The sequence below is a fragment of the Leuresthes tenuis genome, unplaced genomic scaffold (genome assembly GCF_036924035.1).
Source record: "Leuresthes tenuis unplaced genomic scaffold, fLeuTen1.0.hap1 SCAF_6, whole genome shotgun sequence".
Lineage (NCBI taxonomy): Eukaryota > Metazoa > Chordata > Actinopteri > Atheriniformes > Atherinopsidae > Leuresthes > Leuresthes tenuis.
In genome coordinates this window covers 23,387,281-23,408,200 of record NW_027325360.1, presented here as the reverse complement: position 1 = coordinate 23,408,200, position 20,920 = coordinate 23,387,281, and the positions used below count along the sequence as shown (strand labels likewise).

The 20,920-nt window shown below is 38.7% G+C and overlaps 2 protein-coding genes across 2 annotated transcripts; both read left to right on the top strand.

Annotated features, from left to right (window-relative positions):
• The first annotated feature begins 2,965 nt into the window (after positions 1-2,965).
• On the top strand, positions 2,966-6,895 carry vgll4l (vestigial like 4 like). Its single transcript, XM_072388323.1, has 5 exons — positions 2,966-3,209; positions 4,771-4,894; positions 5,021-5,270; positions 5,860-5,941; positions 6,089-6,895. The coding sequence occupies exons 1-5, from the start codon at positions 3,143-3,145 to the stop codon at positions 6,388-6,390; spliced, it is 825 nt and encodes a 274-aa protein (XP_072244424.1). The 5' UTR covers positions 2,966-3,142; the 3' UTR covers positions 6,391-6,895.
• Positions 6,896-10,422: 3,527 nt separating this feature from the next.
• slc20a1a (solute carrier family 20 member 1a) lies at positions 10,423-17,139 on the top strand. Its single transcript, XM_072388320.1, has 11 exons — positions 10,423-10,571; positions 11,334-11,951; positions 12,050-12,190; positions 12,293-12,378; positions 13,333-13,429; positions 14,623-14,742; positions 15,036-15,239; positions 15,374-15,845; positions 15,926-16,111; positions 16,197-16,281; positions 16,430-17,139. The coding sequence occupies exons 2-11, from the start codon at positions 11,603-11,605 to the stop codon at positions 16,583-16,585; spliced, it is 1,896 nt and encodes a 631-aa protein (XP_072244421.1). The 5' UTR covers positions 10,423-10,571; positions 11,334-11,602; the 3' UTR covers positions 16,586-17,139.
• Positions 17,140-20,920: the final 3,781 nt, after the last annotated feature.

Below are 20,920 nucleotides of genomic sequence, written 5' to 3'. Positions count from 1 at the left end.
GATTTACTCCAAATTGTTTGGAAAAGTCTTATAACTCTCCCCAGATTGATGGGCAACCACTTTTGTCTCTCTAAGTTCATTGCTGATCTTTCCTTCTTGTTGTTGTGTTAGCACACATCTGAATGTTCCACACCAGCAAACTACCAACGCCTCTGCCTTTGTAGAGATGCTCACACTTGCTGATGTGCAATTAATGAGGTGCATTTGAAAAGCGTTATATATCTGCTATTCATCTTCTTAATTTCTGTGGAAGCAGGAAGGGATGCAGCAATACATTTTTTTAATAAGAAAGTATTCAGTTTAATGGTCTTGTGTTGTAGTTTAATGAGTTTATATTTTTCATTTTCTAAGATCTGGTATGGATCAAGCTATTTATTCTATTATGTCCTGATGCATAAAACATTAGAGTGCACTTTCTTTTTCTATAGCTACATGTCTTAGCAAGCACATAAACTATATTTAGGTTTGGCGCAAGCTTTTTCTTTTATCATTTTGATTGATTAGTAAACCCCAATTTCCCAGATTGAAATGTCTGCTGTATCAATATGCATGCAATGAAATGCTTTGGAACAGATATGCATAATTTGAGTTTGAATTTAAATGAATTGCATATGTTGGTGTCCTGTCATTGGCTTGTTAGGTAACTGCACAGTCAGGATGAAAAAAAGGCAGAAAGATAGAAGGTTTCAGCTTTTCAGCAACCTAAAACAACAATTTTGCGTTCTTAATTCAATGATAAATTTATGAGTATTATTCTTATTGTTTTTGTTTATTTCAATCCCTTTGGTTAGGATCAAGTATAGAAAGTGTTAACGTGTTTCAGGATTACATAGACAAAATTAATCTCCTCCTCAAGAATGCACTTCAAACAAATGCACCTTTTGTTGTTGCAGTTGGTTTTGTTGCTTTTATGGTTGTTGTTTGCTTTCCATTCACTATAAATCCAAACTAAAATACAAATTTGATGATAAAGTGCAGTATTTGTTGTTTTTCCACTGATAAAGTTTACAGTGTGTGATTTGGAATTTCAGTGTGTTTTTTGCCTATGTTTTTACCTCTTTGCCTGTTAGTTTTTCTAACATGGACTGTAACATGTCGTCCTCCTATTTGATACATTTAAGGAAACATAATTTGAGTACTCATATCAATTTTAAGTTTCTGCCTCGTATTCAAATAGACTAATGCTTGGAAGCTGTACAAGACCTTTCTAACAGATCTTCAGCAGCAATCACACTTTTACATAAGGTGTCACATTGTATTGGGGGTTGTGTTAACATCTGGTTTAGACAGGGTGGAGTCCTATTTCCTTTGTATTTGAGTAAAATATATAAAATAATAAGATAAAAATAATTTTAAAGTACTAAATAATTACATAAAACGATACTGAAGTGACATTAAATCACATGATGGGTTGTTTCTTTGGTATGTAATTATAATCCTTTTTAGATTAAAGAGCAGGTAAACGTTGATTGACAGAGCAGTACTCTGATGCTCACACAGTGCATTAAACTTTTGCAACATCATCTATTATCTAAATATCTTGAGTGTGTAGCGATATTTTTTAGAAATTAAAAGATAATTCCAACACTTGAAGCTGACGCTGTAATAGTGCATCAGCTGTTTCTTTCTGCTTCATGAGCACATCATGCCAGACTTTCATTGCCAGCTTGTGTCAGAATGGCATCCGTTGACCTTTTGTTTCTCATTTGAAATGATAAAGTGAACCAATGTTTGTCATTACTGCAACATAACATCGCACCAAACACCTCCAAATGTGAGATTCCTAGGTGATGATCTTTCTTTGAACATCAGTTTGTAGCAAGCAGGGAAGCCCTTTCTCGGCCATGTGAGCTGCATTCATGAGCAGAACTGTTTTAAAACTAGAACTTGATTGGCCACATACAGATTCCCTGCATTTTAAAATTCCTTGCATTGTAAAATGCTAACACTGCGTTGAATTTATCACTGAGCAAACGTGTTATTCAAGATATGTGTGCAGAAAACACAACTTTTCTATCCCTAATTATCTAAAAAAATAAAAATACACAAAGACAATGGTAAAATGCTGATTTTGATGCCTTGTTCTTGCAGTGCATGACTAAAGGGGGGCGCTGTTGAGCTGAAGTTTAACCTAGTGTGGTGTTTGTCATTCCTGTACTAACAATTATTCCTTTTGTAGCAACTCTTTGCCATTTCAAACTTTTTAGGCTATTATTCAATAGTAGGATTAATTGACTTATATATTGGGGCAGCAAGGAGGATCATTTTCATTCACTGTCAATATGCTAACACATCTCTAAACATATCAAAGTCCTTTTTTTCTTTTGCATCTGTGTCACTGTATCTGAGTGTTGCCAGTTCTGTACACTCAGATGAGATTGCTCTCATGGCAGCAGCATTTACAGGACTTAGGAGTCTTTGTCTGACCATCAACAAAAGCCTTTGGATTACTGTTGAGGCGGGCTCAGAGTACAGCTGCGAATGCAAACGTGTATGGGCAGGTCACAGGAATGGCTGGAGCCTCGGTGGGCTAAGTACTCAGAAAAATGCAGTTTGGTGAGATTGCAGATTAGGAAGGAGGGACAGAGGTGGAGAGTGGGGGGTGGGACAGGTGCTGATTCCATGGAAGGAAACAAAAGACACAGTTCACCCACAGGAATGCTATGGAGGAAATTTTGAAAGGTGTGTAAAAAAGAAATGGAAGGCTAAAGTGTTTTTTCATCTATTTTTTCCCATAACGTTCTCTACAAAATCAATAAATAAAATGGATAAAGCAAATGGTTCTTCAGTCAGTGTGAACTGTGGGACAGCGTGACATTTAACAACTTCACTTTCTACCTTTGAGACAAGCCTACCTATGAGCACATTCCGCCTACAACACAATAACAACACAGGGTGAATGAACGAGAGCTTGCCATTGGCCAAGACAGCAGCCAATCTGAAAGCAGGGGATGAGTCACAGGGAAGCCACTGTGCCTATCTGCACACACCTGATACTTTACCTGCCTGAGCTCAGACATAGCATCTCATTCCTTTGCCAGTACAATCCATAACCAAGGCTCATTGTGTCCTGCAAACTCCAGCAGTCTACTCCAAACCTCAGCCTTTGTTCTTGCCTCCATTCTGACAAAGACAAGGAGCCATGGCCGTGGCTAATTTCCAATACATTACTCGGATGAGCAGTGGCTTCAAGGTCTACATATTAGAAGGTAAGCGGAGTAGCATTTTCATTTATTCTCTCATCTTGCTTCATGATGGTGAATACTTGTATTATTTTGTATCATATTCTGGGGATTCACATTCATATGTTTTATATCTAATATTTGAGTAATACATTATGGGGTGTCTGTGTTTGTGACAGTGGTAGTGCCTTTGTTCTGTCCATGACATTCATGTAAATACAGAAAGGATTAGATGGGTTGACAATCAACACCAACAAGAATCTACTTTGTGAAAGATCAATATTTTTTTCTTAAAAAGCTTTTGTACAAGCAACCTTCTTTGATGAAACATAAAGGACTAACAATTAATACTTATGAGCTTTCAATGGCTTCAAACTTGAGCTGAGATTTTTGGAAGACTCACATTTCGATACAGATGAAATCTGATTAAAGGCACCAAAGCAGAAGGTCAGGCAACACATTCCCTCCACTAATAAGGAAGAAATATACATGCCCGAGGCATTAGAAAATCAGCATAGGTGTGGTAATACCTGCCCCCCTCCACAATAGCACTCTGTGTGAAGGAGTAGCACACAGGTGTTGGAGAGTTTGTGCTGTAGGAAATGCAAACTGAAGTGAGTAACCGAGTGTGAAGACGCTGAACTGCTCTTTTTTTGTCTCAGTATGCAAAACAGATAATCACCTATTGTTTCAGTTCAGAAAGATTGCAGACAGTATTGTTCCCTGAATACAGCTGAATCCTCCTGCAGTCCCATCAGTGTGGATTTCCAAGTGTTAACTGAGCACACAGTCAAACAATGGAGCATGGTGTAATTATGCAGCCATTACATTTTCAAACAGAGCTGTTGTTTTGACAATATGCCTGACACACAAGCTTTAGACTTCGACTGCACACTCATTTGGTGTAATATTCTTTGTGTAGCTTTGCTCACACTTCAGTTTGTGAAAAACATGAAAACACGGTGATGTTCAAAACATGTTAACTTGCAGTCTGGATATGTTCTGCAGCCTTCCAACTCATCAGTGACATCATCAGCACCCTATTGGTGTGTTTCAACATGTTTAATTGTAAAAATTGTGTGTGTGTGTGTGTGTGTGTGTGCGTGTGTGTGTGTGTATTCACTCTGATAGCCTTTTCACAAATGGGTGCCGCCCAAATTATGCTCCTTACACTCTGGGTGCCACTTGATGTTTTGCACTCCATCCAAACAGATGAGCGTGTGACAGGGCTGAATGCCAACATTATGCAGAAAAACAACATTTACCGTTAGCATTGAATCAGCTGTGTAGTGTTGTAACGCTCACTGATCAGGTAGATCGAGTTCTACAGCTTAACGGAGTTTACAATTAACGGTGGCAAAAAAATTTCCCACGAATAGTAGTCATGCAGGTTGATATCAAGGATCAAAACAACCTGTTACTCATCACTTACTTCTATATACCATTGGCAACTGAGTAAACTCATCAATGACAAAATTTGTTTCTATGAGTCAATAAACTATAGCAGAACAAAATATGATTATGGGAATAAAAATTAAACAAATAAGACCTTCCTGCTTTTCTTATTCTGCTTGAATTTGTTTTGTAGGTCAACCCCACTTAAGAGGCGAAGACAGATACAGACATGTGGCAAGTGACCGGGTGAGAACCCCCGCTGTGTATCCCATCAAACGTAAGCGCAGCCATGAGAGAGGTCTAACTCTGGAAGAAAGGTTGGTGAAACCGTTTTTTCATCTTTCCATTAACAATAAAACTAATTCAAGGCAAATTCAGTCAAAGAAATGCAATTTCATCCATGCAATGTTAAAGAAACATCTTCTGATAAATGTCCTTTTCAGGCGAGAGCGGGCAATAAGCAGAAGCCTTGGGAAAATGTCCCAAAGGGCAGCACCAGCACCTGCTGTGTTCAACAGCCAACAAAGTCCCAGATCTACCCTGAGTCCAACACCCAGCCCCACGAGCCCTCTACCAACCCATGTGTACTACGCACCAGTCATGGAGGAACCCCTGGCCCTCATCAAGAAACCGAGAAAAGATCTTGAAAGCAGAGAGGAGAAGACTACAAACTCAACTTCCAGTCAAATCCAGGTAATTCAGCTGAGTCAAACAAGTGCTGCTTGTGTCTTTAACAAGATGATTTCATGTAGGATAAAGGATGATGCTTTTGCGGTCATTACTTAGGAAATGTGCCAGTGCTGTCTGTCCCTTTGTAGTCTCTATGTAGCTCCAGGCTACCCACAGCAGTGGTACATCTCCCATCTTTAGTCAGTGAATCCAACTGCACAGGCATTCTGATTCCAAGAGTCTCTACAAGCCTAAGCTTGCCTGAGCTATGCAATCCAGCCAGATTCAGGAAGAAAATGTGAGCAATGGAGGGAAGAATGCTATCAACAAGACCAAACAGACTGCTTTCTCTATGACCCGTTAATGCATCACACTGGGTGTTGTATGACTTTTATGGCAACCTAACCAGTTTAATCACTTTATAATTAATTTAAAATTAAACTCTTCACATTGCTACTGTTGTAATTTCAGTGGAAGGTACATTGATGTTTAGGTATTAGATCTGAAGATTTGGAGGGATTAAGAGAAAACACAAAACATGGTTTCTGCTGAAATACTGTCATAATTCTGTTTTAATCCAGTTAAATGTAACTCATGATCCTTTTTTTTTCAGATGCGTCCATCTGTGATCACTTGTGTGCCCTCATTAAGAAATCCCTCCAGCAGATCTGAGGTCCATGAAAGCCATTCATCAGGTCAGTCTCACGCTCCTCAGATGATCTCACAGACCAGACAGTCACTCCCTCATCGTCACACTCGCATCACAGTGCAGATAACCATATACTCTCACTGACTCACTGAGGTGTGTATTTGATGTTTGTCATACATCTTCTGTCTTACAGTGGATTCAAAAGGCATCTATGATCATGTCCTCGAGGAGCATTTCAAGAGGAGCCTCGGAGTGAACTACCAGCAAGGCCACCCCCAGCAGCTTTCCATTAGCGTGTCTGTTGATGACCACTTTGCCAAGGCTTTGGGAGACAAGTGGCTCCAGATTAAATCCAAGTCTTCCTCCTGTTCCTCCACACCTCCGAGCAGTCCAAGTGTCACCCACTCCCCAGTTTATAGCCACAGCCCAAATCAGTGCCACAAAGAATCCACCAGCAGCTCGTCGCCGACTTCCAGCCACTGGTCTGTCAATTAAAGTAGAGATGGCCACTGATCCACGTGGAAAAACTTGACTTGGTGACTTTTTACATTTCATTGCAAACAGCTCTGCTTGTCCATGCAACGGAAAAGCCTGCATTAGTGTTGAGAGTGGGCTAACAGATGCAGGATCTCTGCCATTGCGGCCATGTGTGTGTCCAAACCTAATTCACAATGATGCAGAAAATGTAGCATTACGTGGGACATCGATGTTTTGGTACATTCCTATTCTCTGCTTAGCATCTGAAAACTTGACATACTATAGATGGTAATCTGGGATGATCGTAAAATCAGACAAATAATCCTTTACATTTCTTTGATTTTGTGTCATTCTTATACCTTATTACCGTTGGAATGCCACAATTTCATTGTATTATATTTAAATTCTGATACACTTGGGTTCTTTTAAGTCTGAATGACTAGACTATCTGCTGTGTAATATAATGCTTATAAGCTGTTCCAAAGACTGAGTTTTAAAAAGATTTAATAAAAATCTCAAAAATCCTCCCATTTTAGTGCTTTTTTGCCATTTGCAAAGTATGTCTGTGTAGTTATGTGACAAATCTCTTTAAAAAAAAATAGAAGAAGAAACAGGGCATGGTGATGTACCAGACAAGCTAACGTTGGTACTGAGTCAGTCTGTGTTGACTACGCATTCATCACAGTCACAGCAACTAACAGTGACAATTGTTGCTAAATGCTTACTGGAAATGAAATGGTTTTATGATCAATCTGGACTCCTTCCTGTAAGTTTGAGAGAATGTAGGGAGCATGCCCCAGCAGGCTCTTTGCCTTGTGTTCTGACATTCCTGTCTCCTGAGAAAATGACTGTAAGATCCTACAGATCCTGTTTGGCAAGGGATAGGAGGGAGGGAAGAGGAGAAGGAAGGGTTGGGCTAAAATAGGCCTGAGCATGAGAACCAGCCACACTCTTCAGTTACTTATTTGCATGTCCGATCTTGTCTAATTTTAAATATGATAGGGAACGTTTTAAGAAAATTCCCAAAGCCTCTGCATTTGAGATTACAGAGTTGGGGAGTTTTAAAGAGGTAAGGATTCAGGAGGTAAGGAATGTTGTGACAATTCGAACATCTCGAGAAAGAAGCTATAAGCCTGAAATTTTTGGGGGGGAAAGTGATCTAAATGTTTTCTTACATTGGAACTTTTATAGGTCTCCATTAAAGATGTATAAGATAATGTTGTTGATCATTTCAGTTAAGATATCTTCACAAAACTCTAATATCTTCCTAACAGAAACAAAAAGTTTACACAAAACAGCTCTTGTAGTAAATCCACACATACGGGAGCAAATAGTGACTAAACTGCAGATTATTTTTCCTCATGAGTCCTAAACTGGTATTTCAACATGGTGCTTTTACGAATCAACCTGTGTAACCTGAATAGGGGCTTTGATGCCACCTAGAGGTCCTTAGGTAAATCTTAAACAGCCGACATTGTCAGTGACAAATGGTCTCACATTGCATCATGAACAGCACAAACAGCTAAAAACACAGCTCTGCAAAAAACTTTTCTCAGTGACTTTTCATAACTGCAAGGAGAGAGATTATTTTGCTCTGCTCACCATTCGGAGGCAGTTGCACATTACTCCTATTAAGCTTTTATCCATCACACAAATGATTGTGGGTGTGTGTGTTTAGATGTGGATTGTGTTTCTCTTTCAGAATGTCAAGTTTATATGCATGCTAGTGTGCCAGATTTTATTGCTCGCAATTGTATAAAAAGTATAGATTTGAACAATCTTCCTCTGTTTCTACATAAGCTCTGTGTTTAACCATAGTTGTATCATAAGTTCAATGAAATGGTGTATGCTCAGCAGTTGAGTATTGTTGCACAGACCCACAAAGATGAAAGTGGTTGACAGTTTGAATTACAGATCAACTTGCCATGAGAATGTGAAGAAGAAAACTTCTCATGGCGCTGGAAAACAAACATACATTGTTGCATTAGGCAAAAATGACTGGTAATTATAATACTGAATACCTAAAAAATGACAGAAAACAACATTTAACTCATGGCAACAATAATTAAGTATGCTTTACAATACAAAAGATCAGTCACACCATTCTGGGAAAGTTGTTGAGCCTTTTCTGTTCGATCACTGTCAACAACTGTCTAATCTTCATGCAAGCAATTAAAAGTATAGTACTAATCTCTTGAGAACATGATTGCATGGAATGCATCTGCCATGGTGTTGCTGGGCATGATTCATTTTCAGAGTTCTTATCCAAGCTTTGTCTTTAAATGACAATCATTTTGTTTGCATCTGGGTGCTGCCGGTCCCAAACCGACAGTCTCATTTAACCTTCTGAAGCAAATGAGTATGACATGAAACAAGCCCTTGTGGTGTAGCCATCCGCACTGTTGCCTTACAACTTTAAGCTCCCTGTACGGATTCTGCCTGTGTGGGTTCTCCCAGGGTGCTTTGGTTTCTTCCTACAGTTTAAGGTCATGCATGTGAGGCTTACAGGTGATTCTGGTTTAACCTTTAGTGTGAGTGTTCATGATTCTTTGTTGATGGATGTGTGTACTGTATGGACATTAAAAAGTGCAACTTACGCCCTTTTCTTTTAAACTATGTATAAAAGGTGCCTCAACAACAAATGGAATGATTTAGATAGGAGTTGATTAATACATCTGCAATTACCATAATAAAAGGCTCTTTCTTTCAAGTGTGATGATACAGGCAGAAATAAAGTCCTGGATTATGGTCATTTATAAAAAAAAATCCTGTTGGTTGGCAAAAACGATTTCTTCTTCTTCTATTGAATATGAAATGACTGTGTGAAGATGTGTGTATAAGCTTGCAAATACATTTTGCACTTGCTTAACAGCCTATTGGATGTTATTCATTTATTTTCATGAAAATTAATTAAAGGAATCACACACATTTTCTTTTATTATTGTCAAAAAGTAGTTTAAAAATTTATTTTTAATTGAAAGAAAGAAAGAAAGAAAGAAAGAAAGAAAGAAAGAAAGAAAGAAAGAAAGAAAGAAAGAAAGAAAGAAAGAAAGAAAGAAAGAAAGAAAGAAAGAAAGAAAGAAAGAAAGAAAGAAAGAAAGAAAGAAAGAAAGAAAGAAAGAAAGAAAGAAAGAAAGAAAAAAAGAAATTTCCCGCCTTCACATTCAGGTTTTTCTTTCCAGTTGGACTTGTCACACACTTCACAGAGTTCAAAATATTCCGCGCAGCTGGCACTTGGGCACGTCCAAACAACATCATCCAACAATCACTGAATAAATAAGTAATGAATAGGAACTGATCAGCAGATTCAGGGGCACTGTAGCATTTCGGACAAGAGTCAGTACTGCTGATGTTGAAGGCCTCCTGATGCTCTCCTGGGGTTTCTCAGGAAAGTGACTTGAGCAACAGGTTGATGAGTAACACGGTTTGTCACTGCTGCTTCATGTGCCGTTGAGCATGAACTTTACTTCAGTCCAGTCAGTGGAAAAACAATCATTGTGGGAATCATTTATTTAATGGAGAAACTGTGAGAGATTAAGAGATTAAGATTAAGAGTTATAAAAGTAATAACAGTCATTCTAATGATCTCACAACCTCAATGGCTGCAACATGCTATATTTGCCCAGCAGGTGGCACCAGATTAAATGAATCATTTAGACTAAATTGAAATGGTTCTTTGCAATCATTTTGAAATTCTAATTGCTGTCATAGTTTTCCGCACATAGTTTTCAGCAATGTTGAGAAAATAAAAGATTGATTACACACAAATAATAAAACCATGGCAACCTCACCGTGGCCTGAAATAATGTTCCTTTGAAAGAAAGAGATATATTTAGCCAAAACAATAGTCATTATTGTTTCTTCAAGGTGGTTGGAGAAAAACACAATTTGAGGATCAGGCAAAGCAACGCAATCAGCACACAGCTGTAATTATTTTGCTCCATGTCAACAAACAAGCTAAACATTAGCCTCTGTACCGCTGCTGTCTCATGACCAGAGTGGAAAGGCGTGTTCTCACTCAGCTCAATATATAAACCAACCTCCAACAGGGGCCCTCCACATGCTGCAGGCCTCTGCACTGCCTTCCTCTCACAGCCCCTGACTTTGAGAAGTGTTGTAACTGCTAACAACTCACAGCAGGATACACTGAGTGCAGAGGACACCACATTGTAGAGGAAAACTTTGCTCTGGTCTCACACGTAAGTTCCATTTATTTCCCTTCTGTTTGTGTTTTGTTTTTCCTCTGTGTCGTCACTCCAATTGAATTGTGCAAGACCAACTAAGGAGATTAACATACCGCTTTTTTCCATACTGATGGTGAGTTTGTTCAAAATTACTACGACTGCCAACAGTGTTGAATAGGCCAATTATTTGTGGTTCAAAAGTCTCTTTTTGATGTTTTAAGTGGATTTATTTAATTGTAATGTGGAAGTGGGATTTTAGAGTCCACTGAAACTACATAACACTGCATCTGAGTATCTGCTATATGAGACAAATACACATTTCATGTAAAATGAATGCCCTGCTTTCATTTAATTGAATGCATGGATTTTACCTAGTATTGTCTTTATTCCCAATTAAGTAAGCCCAGGGGATGAAATACACTTAAAAGTTTAAGTAATTTATTAAGATTCTAAGGACTAATGACATAATACTCTCCTGCATCCAAGCATTACATCTTAAATTAAACTTTATATCTCAGTGTTGGAATACTTCATGTATATCGCATCATTACAGTATTAAAAGGCTTATTCCTGTCTGATAAAGTGTCCACGTTGCTGATACAAAAACAAAAAGCACTTCCCTGTGCCATAACTTTGTAAATCATGCATGCCGAGCATAATGATGCTTGCTGCTTGGTGTTGTCAGGTAGTTTGAGCTTGTTAATATGTTACTCAGATTAGCTTTTGTTTGTGTAAGCCGTTTTTCCCACTAACGCACGCATCTTTGTCTTTTTGCAGTGCCCATCATCAGAAGCTATCTGTCACAATGGATGCCTCTCCCACCCTTATACCCTGTCATTTTAATATGAAGTCCACAGAAAAACCCTGCATACCTAGCTAGCAATAAATTCAAATATTTTTCCTATTAATACATTTAGATCTGAACTAAAAGGCTCTACTTATTTTTGTGATAGATATTTAATCATAAATACATATTACCTCATAAGTCCCAGTTAAATCACAGCAAATTAGTTTGGTTTGATTTTCAGTTGATATTGCACGCAGTGATGGATACAGCTACACTAGCAACCTTGGCCGCTGCCACCACCGCAGCTCTGACCTTTCAGTCCGACATGTCCAGCTACTTGTGGCTGTTGGTGCTGGGCTTCGTAATTGCCTTCATTCTGGCTTTCTCTGTGGGGGCAAATGATGTGGCCAACTCTTTTGGTACGGCAGTGGGCTCAGGAGTAGTCACTTTGCGTCAGGCCTGCATCCTGGCCACTATCTTTGAGACGGTGGGTTCAGTACTGCTGGGAGCCAAAGTCAGCGAGACCATCAGACAGGGAATCATCGACGTGAAGATGTACAATGGCTCTGAACACGTCCTCATGGCAGGATCGATAAGTGCAATGTGTGGTAAGTGTGCACATAGAAATGGTTTCTTATTGTCTTTTCATGAAAATGTGAATTTTCACGTTGTTAACATGGGCCTTGGTCACGTTTTTTGGTAACAGGCTCTGCTGTCTGGCAGCTGGCTGCATCATTCCTGAAGCTCCCTATTTCTGGAACCCACTGCATTGTTGGAGCTACAATTGGATATTCCATGGTAGCCAGAGGTCACCAAGGGGTCAAATGGATGGAACTACTACGCATTGGTGAATATATGTTGTTTTATCTCCACTTTTGAGTGTGTTGAACCTGAAAAACATCTGTATGAAAAATGCTCGATTAATTATCCATCAAATGTTTTTTCAAAGTGGCGTCCTGGTTCCTGTCGCCTGTGCTGTCGGGAATCATGTCAGGAATTCTCTTCTATATTGTTCGCAAATTCATTCTGAACAAGGTAAGAGCTATTTTTACCTCTGTGCACAGGTAGTAAGTGTTATTGTAAATCAACAAGACTATAAAGTATAGAAATCAGACATGCTTTTCGGCAACAGAGGTCCCAGATGACTGATATGTTAATATGAATTACACTATCAAATGTTTGATACTGATACATCACTGCTTAAGAAAAGTTTTGGGTTCCACCTAAGGGACAGAAGACAAATCTGAATAGTTGCAATAGGACCACTGTGACACTAAACAGTTTAACTAGCTTTTTTCCCAGAAGTAACACAGACCTTGATCTCTCTGTCAACTGAAAAATTAAGTTAAATGAAGTCATATTAGAAGTTAAAAGAGGTCATATAATGTTTTTTTTCCGAGTGGTGTGTTGTAGAGCTTTTTTCATGCATGTAAACGTTTTGTAGAAATACAAAGCTAAAGGTCCAGACATCAGAGAGTAATTATTTCCCAAAGAAGACACTGAATTGACTGAAACTGACTTACTTAACCACAGCAAGATGATGAAACACATGTGTAATACCTTCCTGCTGACACGGGATGTCAAAAGTGTTGTAGCATTGAAAGAATGTAAAGTTCCATTTCTTTTGCATTGAAAGTTTGTAAACCTATTCTACATTCTACAACCTATTCTATTCTACAAGTATTAACTGTAAACAAGCATAATATGAGCTCTTTAAAACTAAATGTCTGAGCAGTAGAAGCACAGTTCCTCAAACAGTTATGTACAGTGTACTGTCCTTTATGTGTAAATAGTGACATCACTAATGTCAGCACAATGCCATTACCAGCAGCTGCCTAGTTTAGTTCCATATCCAGGTGGGAAACAAAAAAAATAGACATTTACTGTAAAGATTAAATACCAGTCTTCTTAATCGTGTGGTAAGAAAGTAAAATGTTATAATGGATCTCAGATGTTGTACATATAACCCAGACAAGTCTTCCTCTACAGTCTAACCCTGTGCCTAATGGACTGAGAGCCCTTCCTGTCTTCTATGCCATCACTATGGGCATCAACCTCTTCTCCATCATGTTTACAGGAGCTCCACGTGAGTATCAAGTTCACTGAACACACCAATACTTCTTTTCACTGACACTTAATGCACTAAACAACCACAGAATCTGATTAAATCCTTGGACCAAAGTGAGGTAAATAAAGTTCACAGGGTGCACACAGGAGTCCTGGTGACAGGCAAAAGTAGGCAAGTAATCAGGAGACTATTTCAAAAATATGCAAACAGATCTGGTTATGTAGAAATAATTTGTTCTACTCAGTTATTTGTCTAAATATCATAAAACAAAATAGTGTTGAAACAGTAAAAATAAAAGATTAAAGCAAACAAACACGTTGCAATCAAAGATATTAAATGGAAAATTTCCATTCCTTTGTGTTTCATTTGCAGGATTGAACTTATCAAGAAGTCAACTGGCCTGGGTCCTTCAATGAAGGCTGCAGGCCGGTGTGTGTGGGTCAAGGAAAATAACACCCAAAATCTCCTGCTATGTAAAATTACAGCACAATTAGAGTAGAGTGCACTTCTCACACTCATATTGCATGCAAGTTCCTGACTTGTGACAGAAAGCAATTTTTGGGGGTGGGGTTTGCAGAAATGATTATGCCAGGCTGTACAATATAACCATTTGCGCTGTTAATAATTGAGGCCAGTCATGGTTCATGCTCATGTTGAAGATGGGTAACGCCCCTCTTCTTTAATGTCCAGTTATTCACAACAAAAACAGGTGAGTTGAGATATTCCTAATGTAAAAGAAAACATCAACAGCGGTTTAGCCTTTCTGTGTGCTTATTATAGCGAAAGGGAAATTACTAACGCTCAACAGAATGTTTATCACTGTACTGCAAGACTGGCCTCTTGCTCACTATCTGATTGGAGGAGTGTGTCCTCTTACTGATACTATTATTCAAAAGAACGGGCTGACACATATGGCGCAAGCTGTTAAGATATAATGTACAATTTTTTACAAATCACATGACTACAACTCACCCAATTAGACAGAAAGGGGCAGATTACCTGATACTGTAACCAGGTTGCCTCTAAAGATGTTGATTGATTTTTCTAAAGTTGGCCAAAGGGTGTAGAGCTACTAACGTTTTTTGTTTTGTTTTTCTCACTCTTTAACTGCGCAGACTGTGTGGTGAAAAAAAAAGAAAAACACAGTTAAGTTTCTGTTGGTCCTTATCTGAGACAGAGTTCTCTCTCATGTCCCTGTCTTGTGTGCACAGTGTTGGGTTTTGACAGAGTGCCATGGTGGGGTACATTGTGCATTTCTCTGGGTTGTGCCATCGTCACTGCTCTGTTCGTTTGGTTTGTTGTTTGCCCACGCCTCAAGAAGAAAATCAAACGTGAGTAAATGCTACAGTTTCACACTTCTAATTAGGGCTACAGTCTCAAATAAGACCAATAATGGAGATGGGTTTATTAATTTGTCAGTCATGTAGGTTATTTTCTTCTGTCATACTTTCACTTTGCATATTTTGAAGATGATAAAGCAAACTTGAACATGTGTTACCACAGATTGATACGAGACTTGAATTGATCCCTAGTATTAACACAAAAAACCCAGTGTTAAATTGCTCCACCATAACCAGCTGCTTGATACAAATGTGTCCTTCAACTCAGACTTTGTGTCTGTCAGGAGAAACAGCTGCTGCTCCCTGTGAAACTCCACTAATCGAGAAGAACTCCCTCAAACCTGCACTGGAACAGCCCTCTTTACCATCTGACCCTCAACCCCAGACCCCTCCTGCAGAGAGTCAGAAGGTGGCTTTCAAACTCGGAGGTTCAGAGGAGGCTGACTTAAACACGGATATAGAACCCAAAGATCTGGATATCTCCAATGGTGAGAAGTAAAGAGCTTGAAATGCGTGAACATAGTCTATCTGGTGCTGTAAATGTCAAAATATTTGACTTCAATGGTCATATTTATGAACATAAAGTATATTCATGAGCAATCGACTGAAATTACTTTCACAGGGCTGAATGGCACTATTGGCTCCATGATGATCACTGATCCTCACAGTGGACGCTCCCACACCATCCACAAAGATTCTGGTCTTTACAAAGACCTTCTCCACAAGCTCCACATGGCCAAAGTTGGTGACTGCATCGGTGACAGTGACACAGAAGAGCGGCCCATGCGAAGGAATAACAGCTACACCTCCTACACCATGGCCATATATGGAATTCAAGGAGATCCCAAATACAAAGATGTGGACAGTGGGTTACAGAGAAGATCCAGAGTGGACAGTTACAGCAGTTACAGCTCAGCGGTGACCAGCGGGAGTGCAGTGCAGGAGGGGAGTGTGACTCAAGAGGCTGGCGGGGACCTTGCTCTGGAGGAGGACGAACTGGAGGTCGACCAACCTGCAGTTGCCTTGCTTTTCCAGTTTTTGCAGATACTCACGGCGTGTTTTGGCTCTTTTGCTCATGGAGGAAACGATGTCAGGTAAGCTAAGGTGATTATCCTCTGAGGAATTTACAAATGTGTGGTGGTTCAGATGATTTACATTTTGCTTTTATCACTAGCAATGCTATTGGCCCTTTGGTGGCTCTCTGGCTTCTCTATGAGAGTGGCTCTGTCGTGTCCAACTCACCCACACCCATCTGGTTGCTTCTGTATGGTGGGGTAGGAATCTGTGCTGGACTCTGGGTTTGGGGTCGGAGAGTGATACAGACCATGGGTAAAGACCTTACCCCTATCACACCCTCTAGGTATGCCACATATCTATGCCCTGTATCTGCTTAAATAAGGATGTATCATATTGTCAAATCATAATAAAATTGTCTTTCCCTTCAGTGGATTCAGCATTGAGCTTGCTTCAGCAGTCACTGTTGTTGTTGCATCCAACATTGGTCTTCCTGTCAGCACAACCCACTGCAAGGTATCAAAATTACAGTCTGTGAAACTTGACCGATAATAGTTGCATGTGTTAAAGAAGGTTTCTTTTTGAGAACATGTTATGAAAATACTTAATTTTCTTGCACTCACTGGCACATCTGCTAATTCAATGCCATATCATGCATGTACAGGTAGGATCTGTGGTGGCCGTGGGATGGCTGCGCTCCAGGAAATCGGTTGACTGGCATCTGTTCAGAAATATTTTCATTGCCTGGTTTGTTACAGTTCCTATCTCTGGGCTGCTAAGCGCTGCCATTATGGCTCTCTTTGTACATGTCATTCTGTGAGCTGTTCAATAACACTGTCAGGTGAACTCACGGACTGTTGTTTAAACGCTTTGTTAAACATGTACAAAAAACTGTAATGATTCATAGATATTCAGTGTAATTTCAAAGTCATTTGTCTTATCTCAATGTGTGACGCTTTCATGAATCATACAGACTCTAATTACACTGTTCAAATGTCCAAAAGACTGTGATCCTGTATATTCTTCTGTATATTTGTATAAAAGTGTTGTGTATGAATCGAATCATTCAGTTTTCACAGAGAAAGAATGGGCAACTGTCATAATCTATATATATGCATATGTGAATTAAAATATATTAAGTTGCTTTATGTGAAGGGATTTCAATGTGTTTTAGTCACCAGTCACCAAATTTTCTGTCACATAGTGTTACTTAGTGTGCATGTAAACAAAATATAGTAGCATGGTTTTGTTAGAAAATGTAATATTTCTGAATCCTATGTGAGTATGAGGGTTTGTTAGGGGTTTTATACATATATAGATGTCATACTGCACTGGTATGGAGACTCTTTCAAATAAATCTAGATTTTGAAATGAGCTGCATAGTCACCCTTTTTCTCTTACTATTTGCATTTCTACAGCCATTGCTGTCATTTTAAAATGTAATTTTAAAAAAATGCACATTAGGGTTGTTCCCTTCCACTCATTTAAAGCAAATAAACTGGGCTGTGTAATGCTGTCAGCAACTTTTTAAGACCCACAAAGCCAAGAACTCAACAGATTACTTTCATCTGGGTATGTTGTGTTTATTCTTTCACGTCGGCCAGTATTAGCAACGTTTATTCTCCAGAGCAAGATTAAATGACAATTAAATGTAAAAACTTTATTTATCCCAGAGGAAAATTGTATAAAACATGAGAGTAACATGCTCACAACATTAATACTCATACATCTGGCCAAGTGCTCATCAGTTATTTTTCGAAAAAGGAAAAAACCACTTCAGCAAATACTTCTAAATGAAACTGCTTTGTTTTTAGTACGATAGGCCTCACTCCATCAATTTATCTGTTAAAACGAGACACATTAAATAAGCAACATGACTTGTAAAACTATCTGAAAATGAAAAACAGACTAAATTACTCATAATGGGGTAAAAAGAAAAAACACAATTTTGCTTCAGAAACCACAATAAAGCTGCCCTTGCTTCTTAGACAGCCGCGGTGTTGCATTTTCAGTTCAGTCTGTTAGTCAAATAAATTCCCAATTATCTGTCATCTTCCACCATCTCTAACTGTTGGCTCATTCCAACTTCTCTTAAAATTCACAATCATCTATTTTGTCATTAAGTAGATTTTGCCCACACCTTGAAGCAGTCCACCAGTTCCTTGCTCTCATCCTCTTGTCCAAAACGGATGCATCCCACAACTTCAGAGTCATGTGAATGCAGAACTCTGAGTTGTAATGGATGTCTGCAATGTACAGAGTGAAGACAATCATTGAGCATACAGTCTCTTTTGGTGCTTCTGTGCTGCTGATCACCTGGTCACACACCCCTCAGACAGACCAATGGTGGTCTGCTTGTGAGGTATTTAGATAATCCTGGCAGTTGTGGAAGTATTCACTTTTATGCTCCAGAGCTTCTCATGTCAAGTCAAGTCAAATTTATTTGTATAGCACATTTCATGTACAAAACAATTCAAAGTGCTTTACATAAAATAAAGTAGCAGTGCAGGCTGAATTAAACAAACTGGAGGAATCAAAGAACTTTTAACCCCTTAAATGTTGCCTGCTTTTCGAAATGAGAGCGGGCTCAAAGTGGGCAGATGATTGCATCTTCACCTTTGAATCCAGGATGATGAGAAAACTATTGATTCGGTTACTTATGTAGGCCAGTAACAGTCGCTTTCATGATGTGGACTGTTAGGGCACCTGCTCTACAGTATAGGACGGATTAGACATTTTAGGTGAGACATTTTCCACTGGCATCTTCACACTAGAACTATTAAGATTACAGTTTAAATTTTTGTTTTGTTAGTAATAAAGGCAAAAGATATTTTAAAGTTTAATCATATATTGCAAGAGTTATTTGCCAACTTGATCCTTCCTTTATTTAACACTCATAGTCATTAATAAATAATTCTCTCTTAATGTTTTCCATCTGGTTTTGGATCCTTCATCCTGTGCATGGGGTCATATTCAACAAATAAGGCACCAGCTGCGTTCACGTCAGTGTTTTTTCTTACATATTCACAAGCTATGTATTGGAAATGGTTGAAGAAAATGTAAAAAGTTGAAAAAAAATACTTTCTTTTGCAACTTCTTTGTTTACAGATGCCGTTTCAGTTGGTTAGTTATCCTTTTGCTTTTTCTAGCTGGGTCAATTTATAAGAGCCCACTGTAATATGACCAGTAGCTTTGAAAAGCTGGATTCCACAGCAGCTGAACTCTATGTTACGTCAGTAACGTGACGCCTGCTCTGCACACATTACACCAACGCTGACAGTCCACATGATGGTGCTGCTCTACAAATAACTGACTGGTGGAGTTTTAAACAGCTGGCGCTTATTCCAGTCTCCCAGAAACTCCATTTCACGAGCCTACAGACATGGAGGGGGTCGAGTGTCAGCCATAGATTATATGTTCAAAAGTGAGCCTGTCTAATTGGGCAGAATGGAAACGATATCCTATGTTTGAGCTAAGCAGTGTTTTTCTTAAATACTCAAACAAACAAAATAACTTTTTTTTTCTCTGCACATATCTTAGATAAGACTAAACTTAGATCAGCATTAAAATCCACTGGTCTGTTACTTTTGATTGAGACAGGGTTTTATGCAAACAGATTTACAGTTTATACATAAAGTGCTTATTTTAATCACATATGTATATATATATATATATTAATATGGCTTGAACTCCACAGAGAAGAAGCAGAAAATATGTTTCAGACTGATCAGAGTGGATAAACACTTAATTCAATTATGTTTTAATGTCACCTTGAAACACATTTAGGGTTTGCAGATGATGATTCTGTGAATGAAATGCAGAATATGTCAAACAATGAAAGAAAGTGATGATGACATTCATAAAATTGAGATTTCATAAAATTCAACTTCGAATCGGTTCTATCTGTGTTATTAATGTTCCAGTGGAGTTTTAGGTGAAACTGCTGCAACCAAAGCAACTCTTATGTCAGCATCACATAATGTTTTTAGAGGAAAGTAACCGGTGTGACAACACCATTATATAAAAGCAAAGAGGAAGAGCTATTATCTCAAGAGTCCTGTCTTCTGAAAAGTGACAGAAATATTGTTTTGGAGGTTCTTTACCCTTGAAGTTCCCCTATTTTGGCAGCAGATGACTCTGTTGTTCCATTTAGCTGCTCAGCTGTGTTATTCACATAAAGATGAGTGACAAATTAAATGAGAAACCTGAACCTTTCACCCCTACACTGAAGGGATTCATTATGCAGTGGTGGGCATTTTGCTAGCTTGCTTTGGTGGCTCTTAGAAAGAAGGATCACCATTCATACTGCACAAGGTGACACTCAATTCTTTAATGAGTTTGAAATGTTGGGAATCTTGTGCTATGACCTTTGAAGTCATCACATCTCAACCTATCCGAATACTTATGGGAGATTTTGGCCTGATTAGTCTGACAATTTTCTCCTCAATCTTCATCAAATGGCTATGAGGGAATTTTTTTTTGAAGAAGAATGGAGTACCATCCTTCCACTGCGGTTCCACAGACTCCTATCAGTCAATCGAATAATTATTCTGGCCACCAGATAACTTCTTACACAGGGTTCACCTATTATTGTGATCTCAAGGTTTCTGCATCCAGTTGCGTTGCAAGGTAAAGCCGTATTGCCAGTGGAGTGGTTGGACACGATGTCCTAACACCTTACATAGTTACATAGTTGTTGCTTTTTTCTTTAATTTATCACCACATGTGAGATCAACAGCATCCATGTGTATCATCTATTAAATCATCTGTTAGAACATGTCATTAAAACATGTGACCTTTCTGCTTACTTTGATATAATCAGATCAATGAAAAAGTATCATCACACCGAAGAATAATTTCATTACAGTTCTTGGCAGTGACTGGGTGCTACCAATCAATATATGCTTGAGACCAGCAATTAAGAGGATAGAATAATGGATAATAAAATTCCCCTGCCAAACTAATAATTTAGAGTAAAAAAGAGACATAGGATTGCTCCACTGAGCCCTAATGGCATCATGTAATCTAACCTACACAAGCGTTTTACATTCTCCTTAACAATTCATTTTATTGATATGCTGAAAACAGGACATTGACTATTACAACCGCCTGTAAATATCTTAGACATGCGTGCTCACAGGTGTTTATCAGTGTG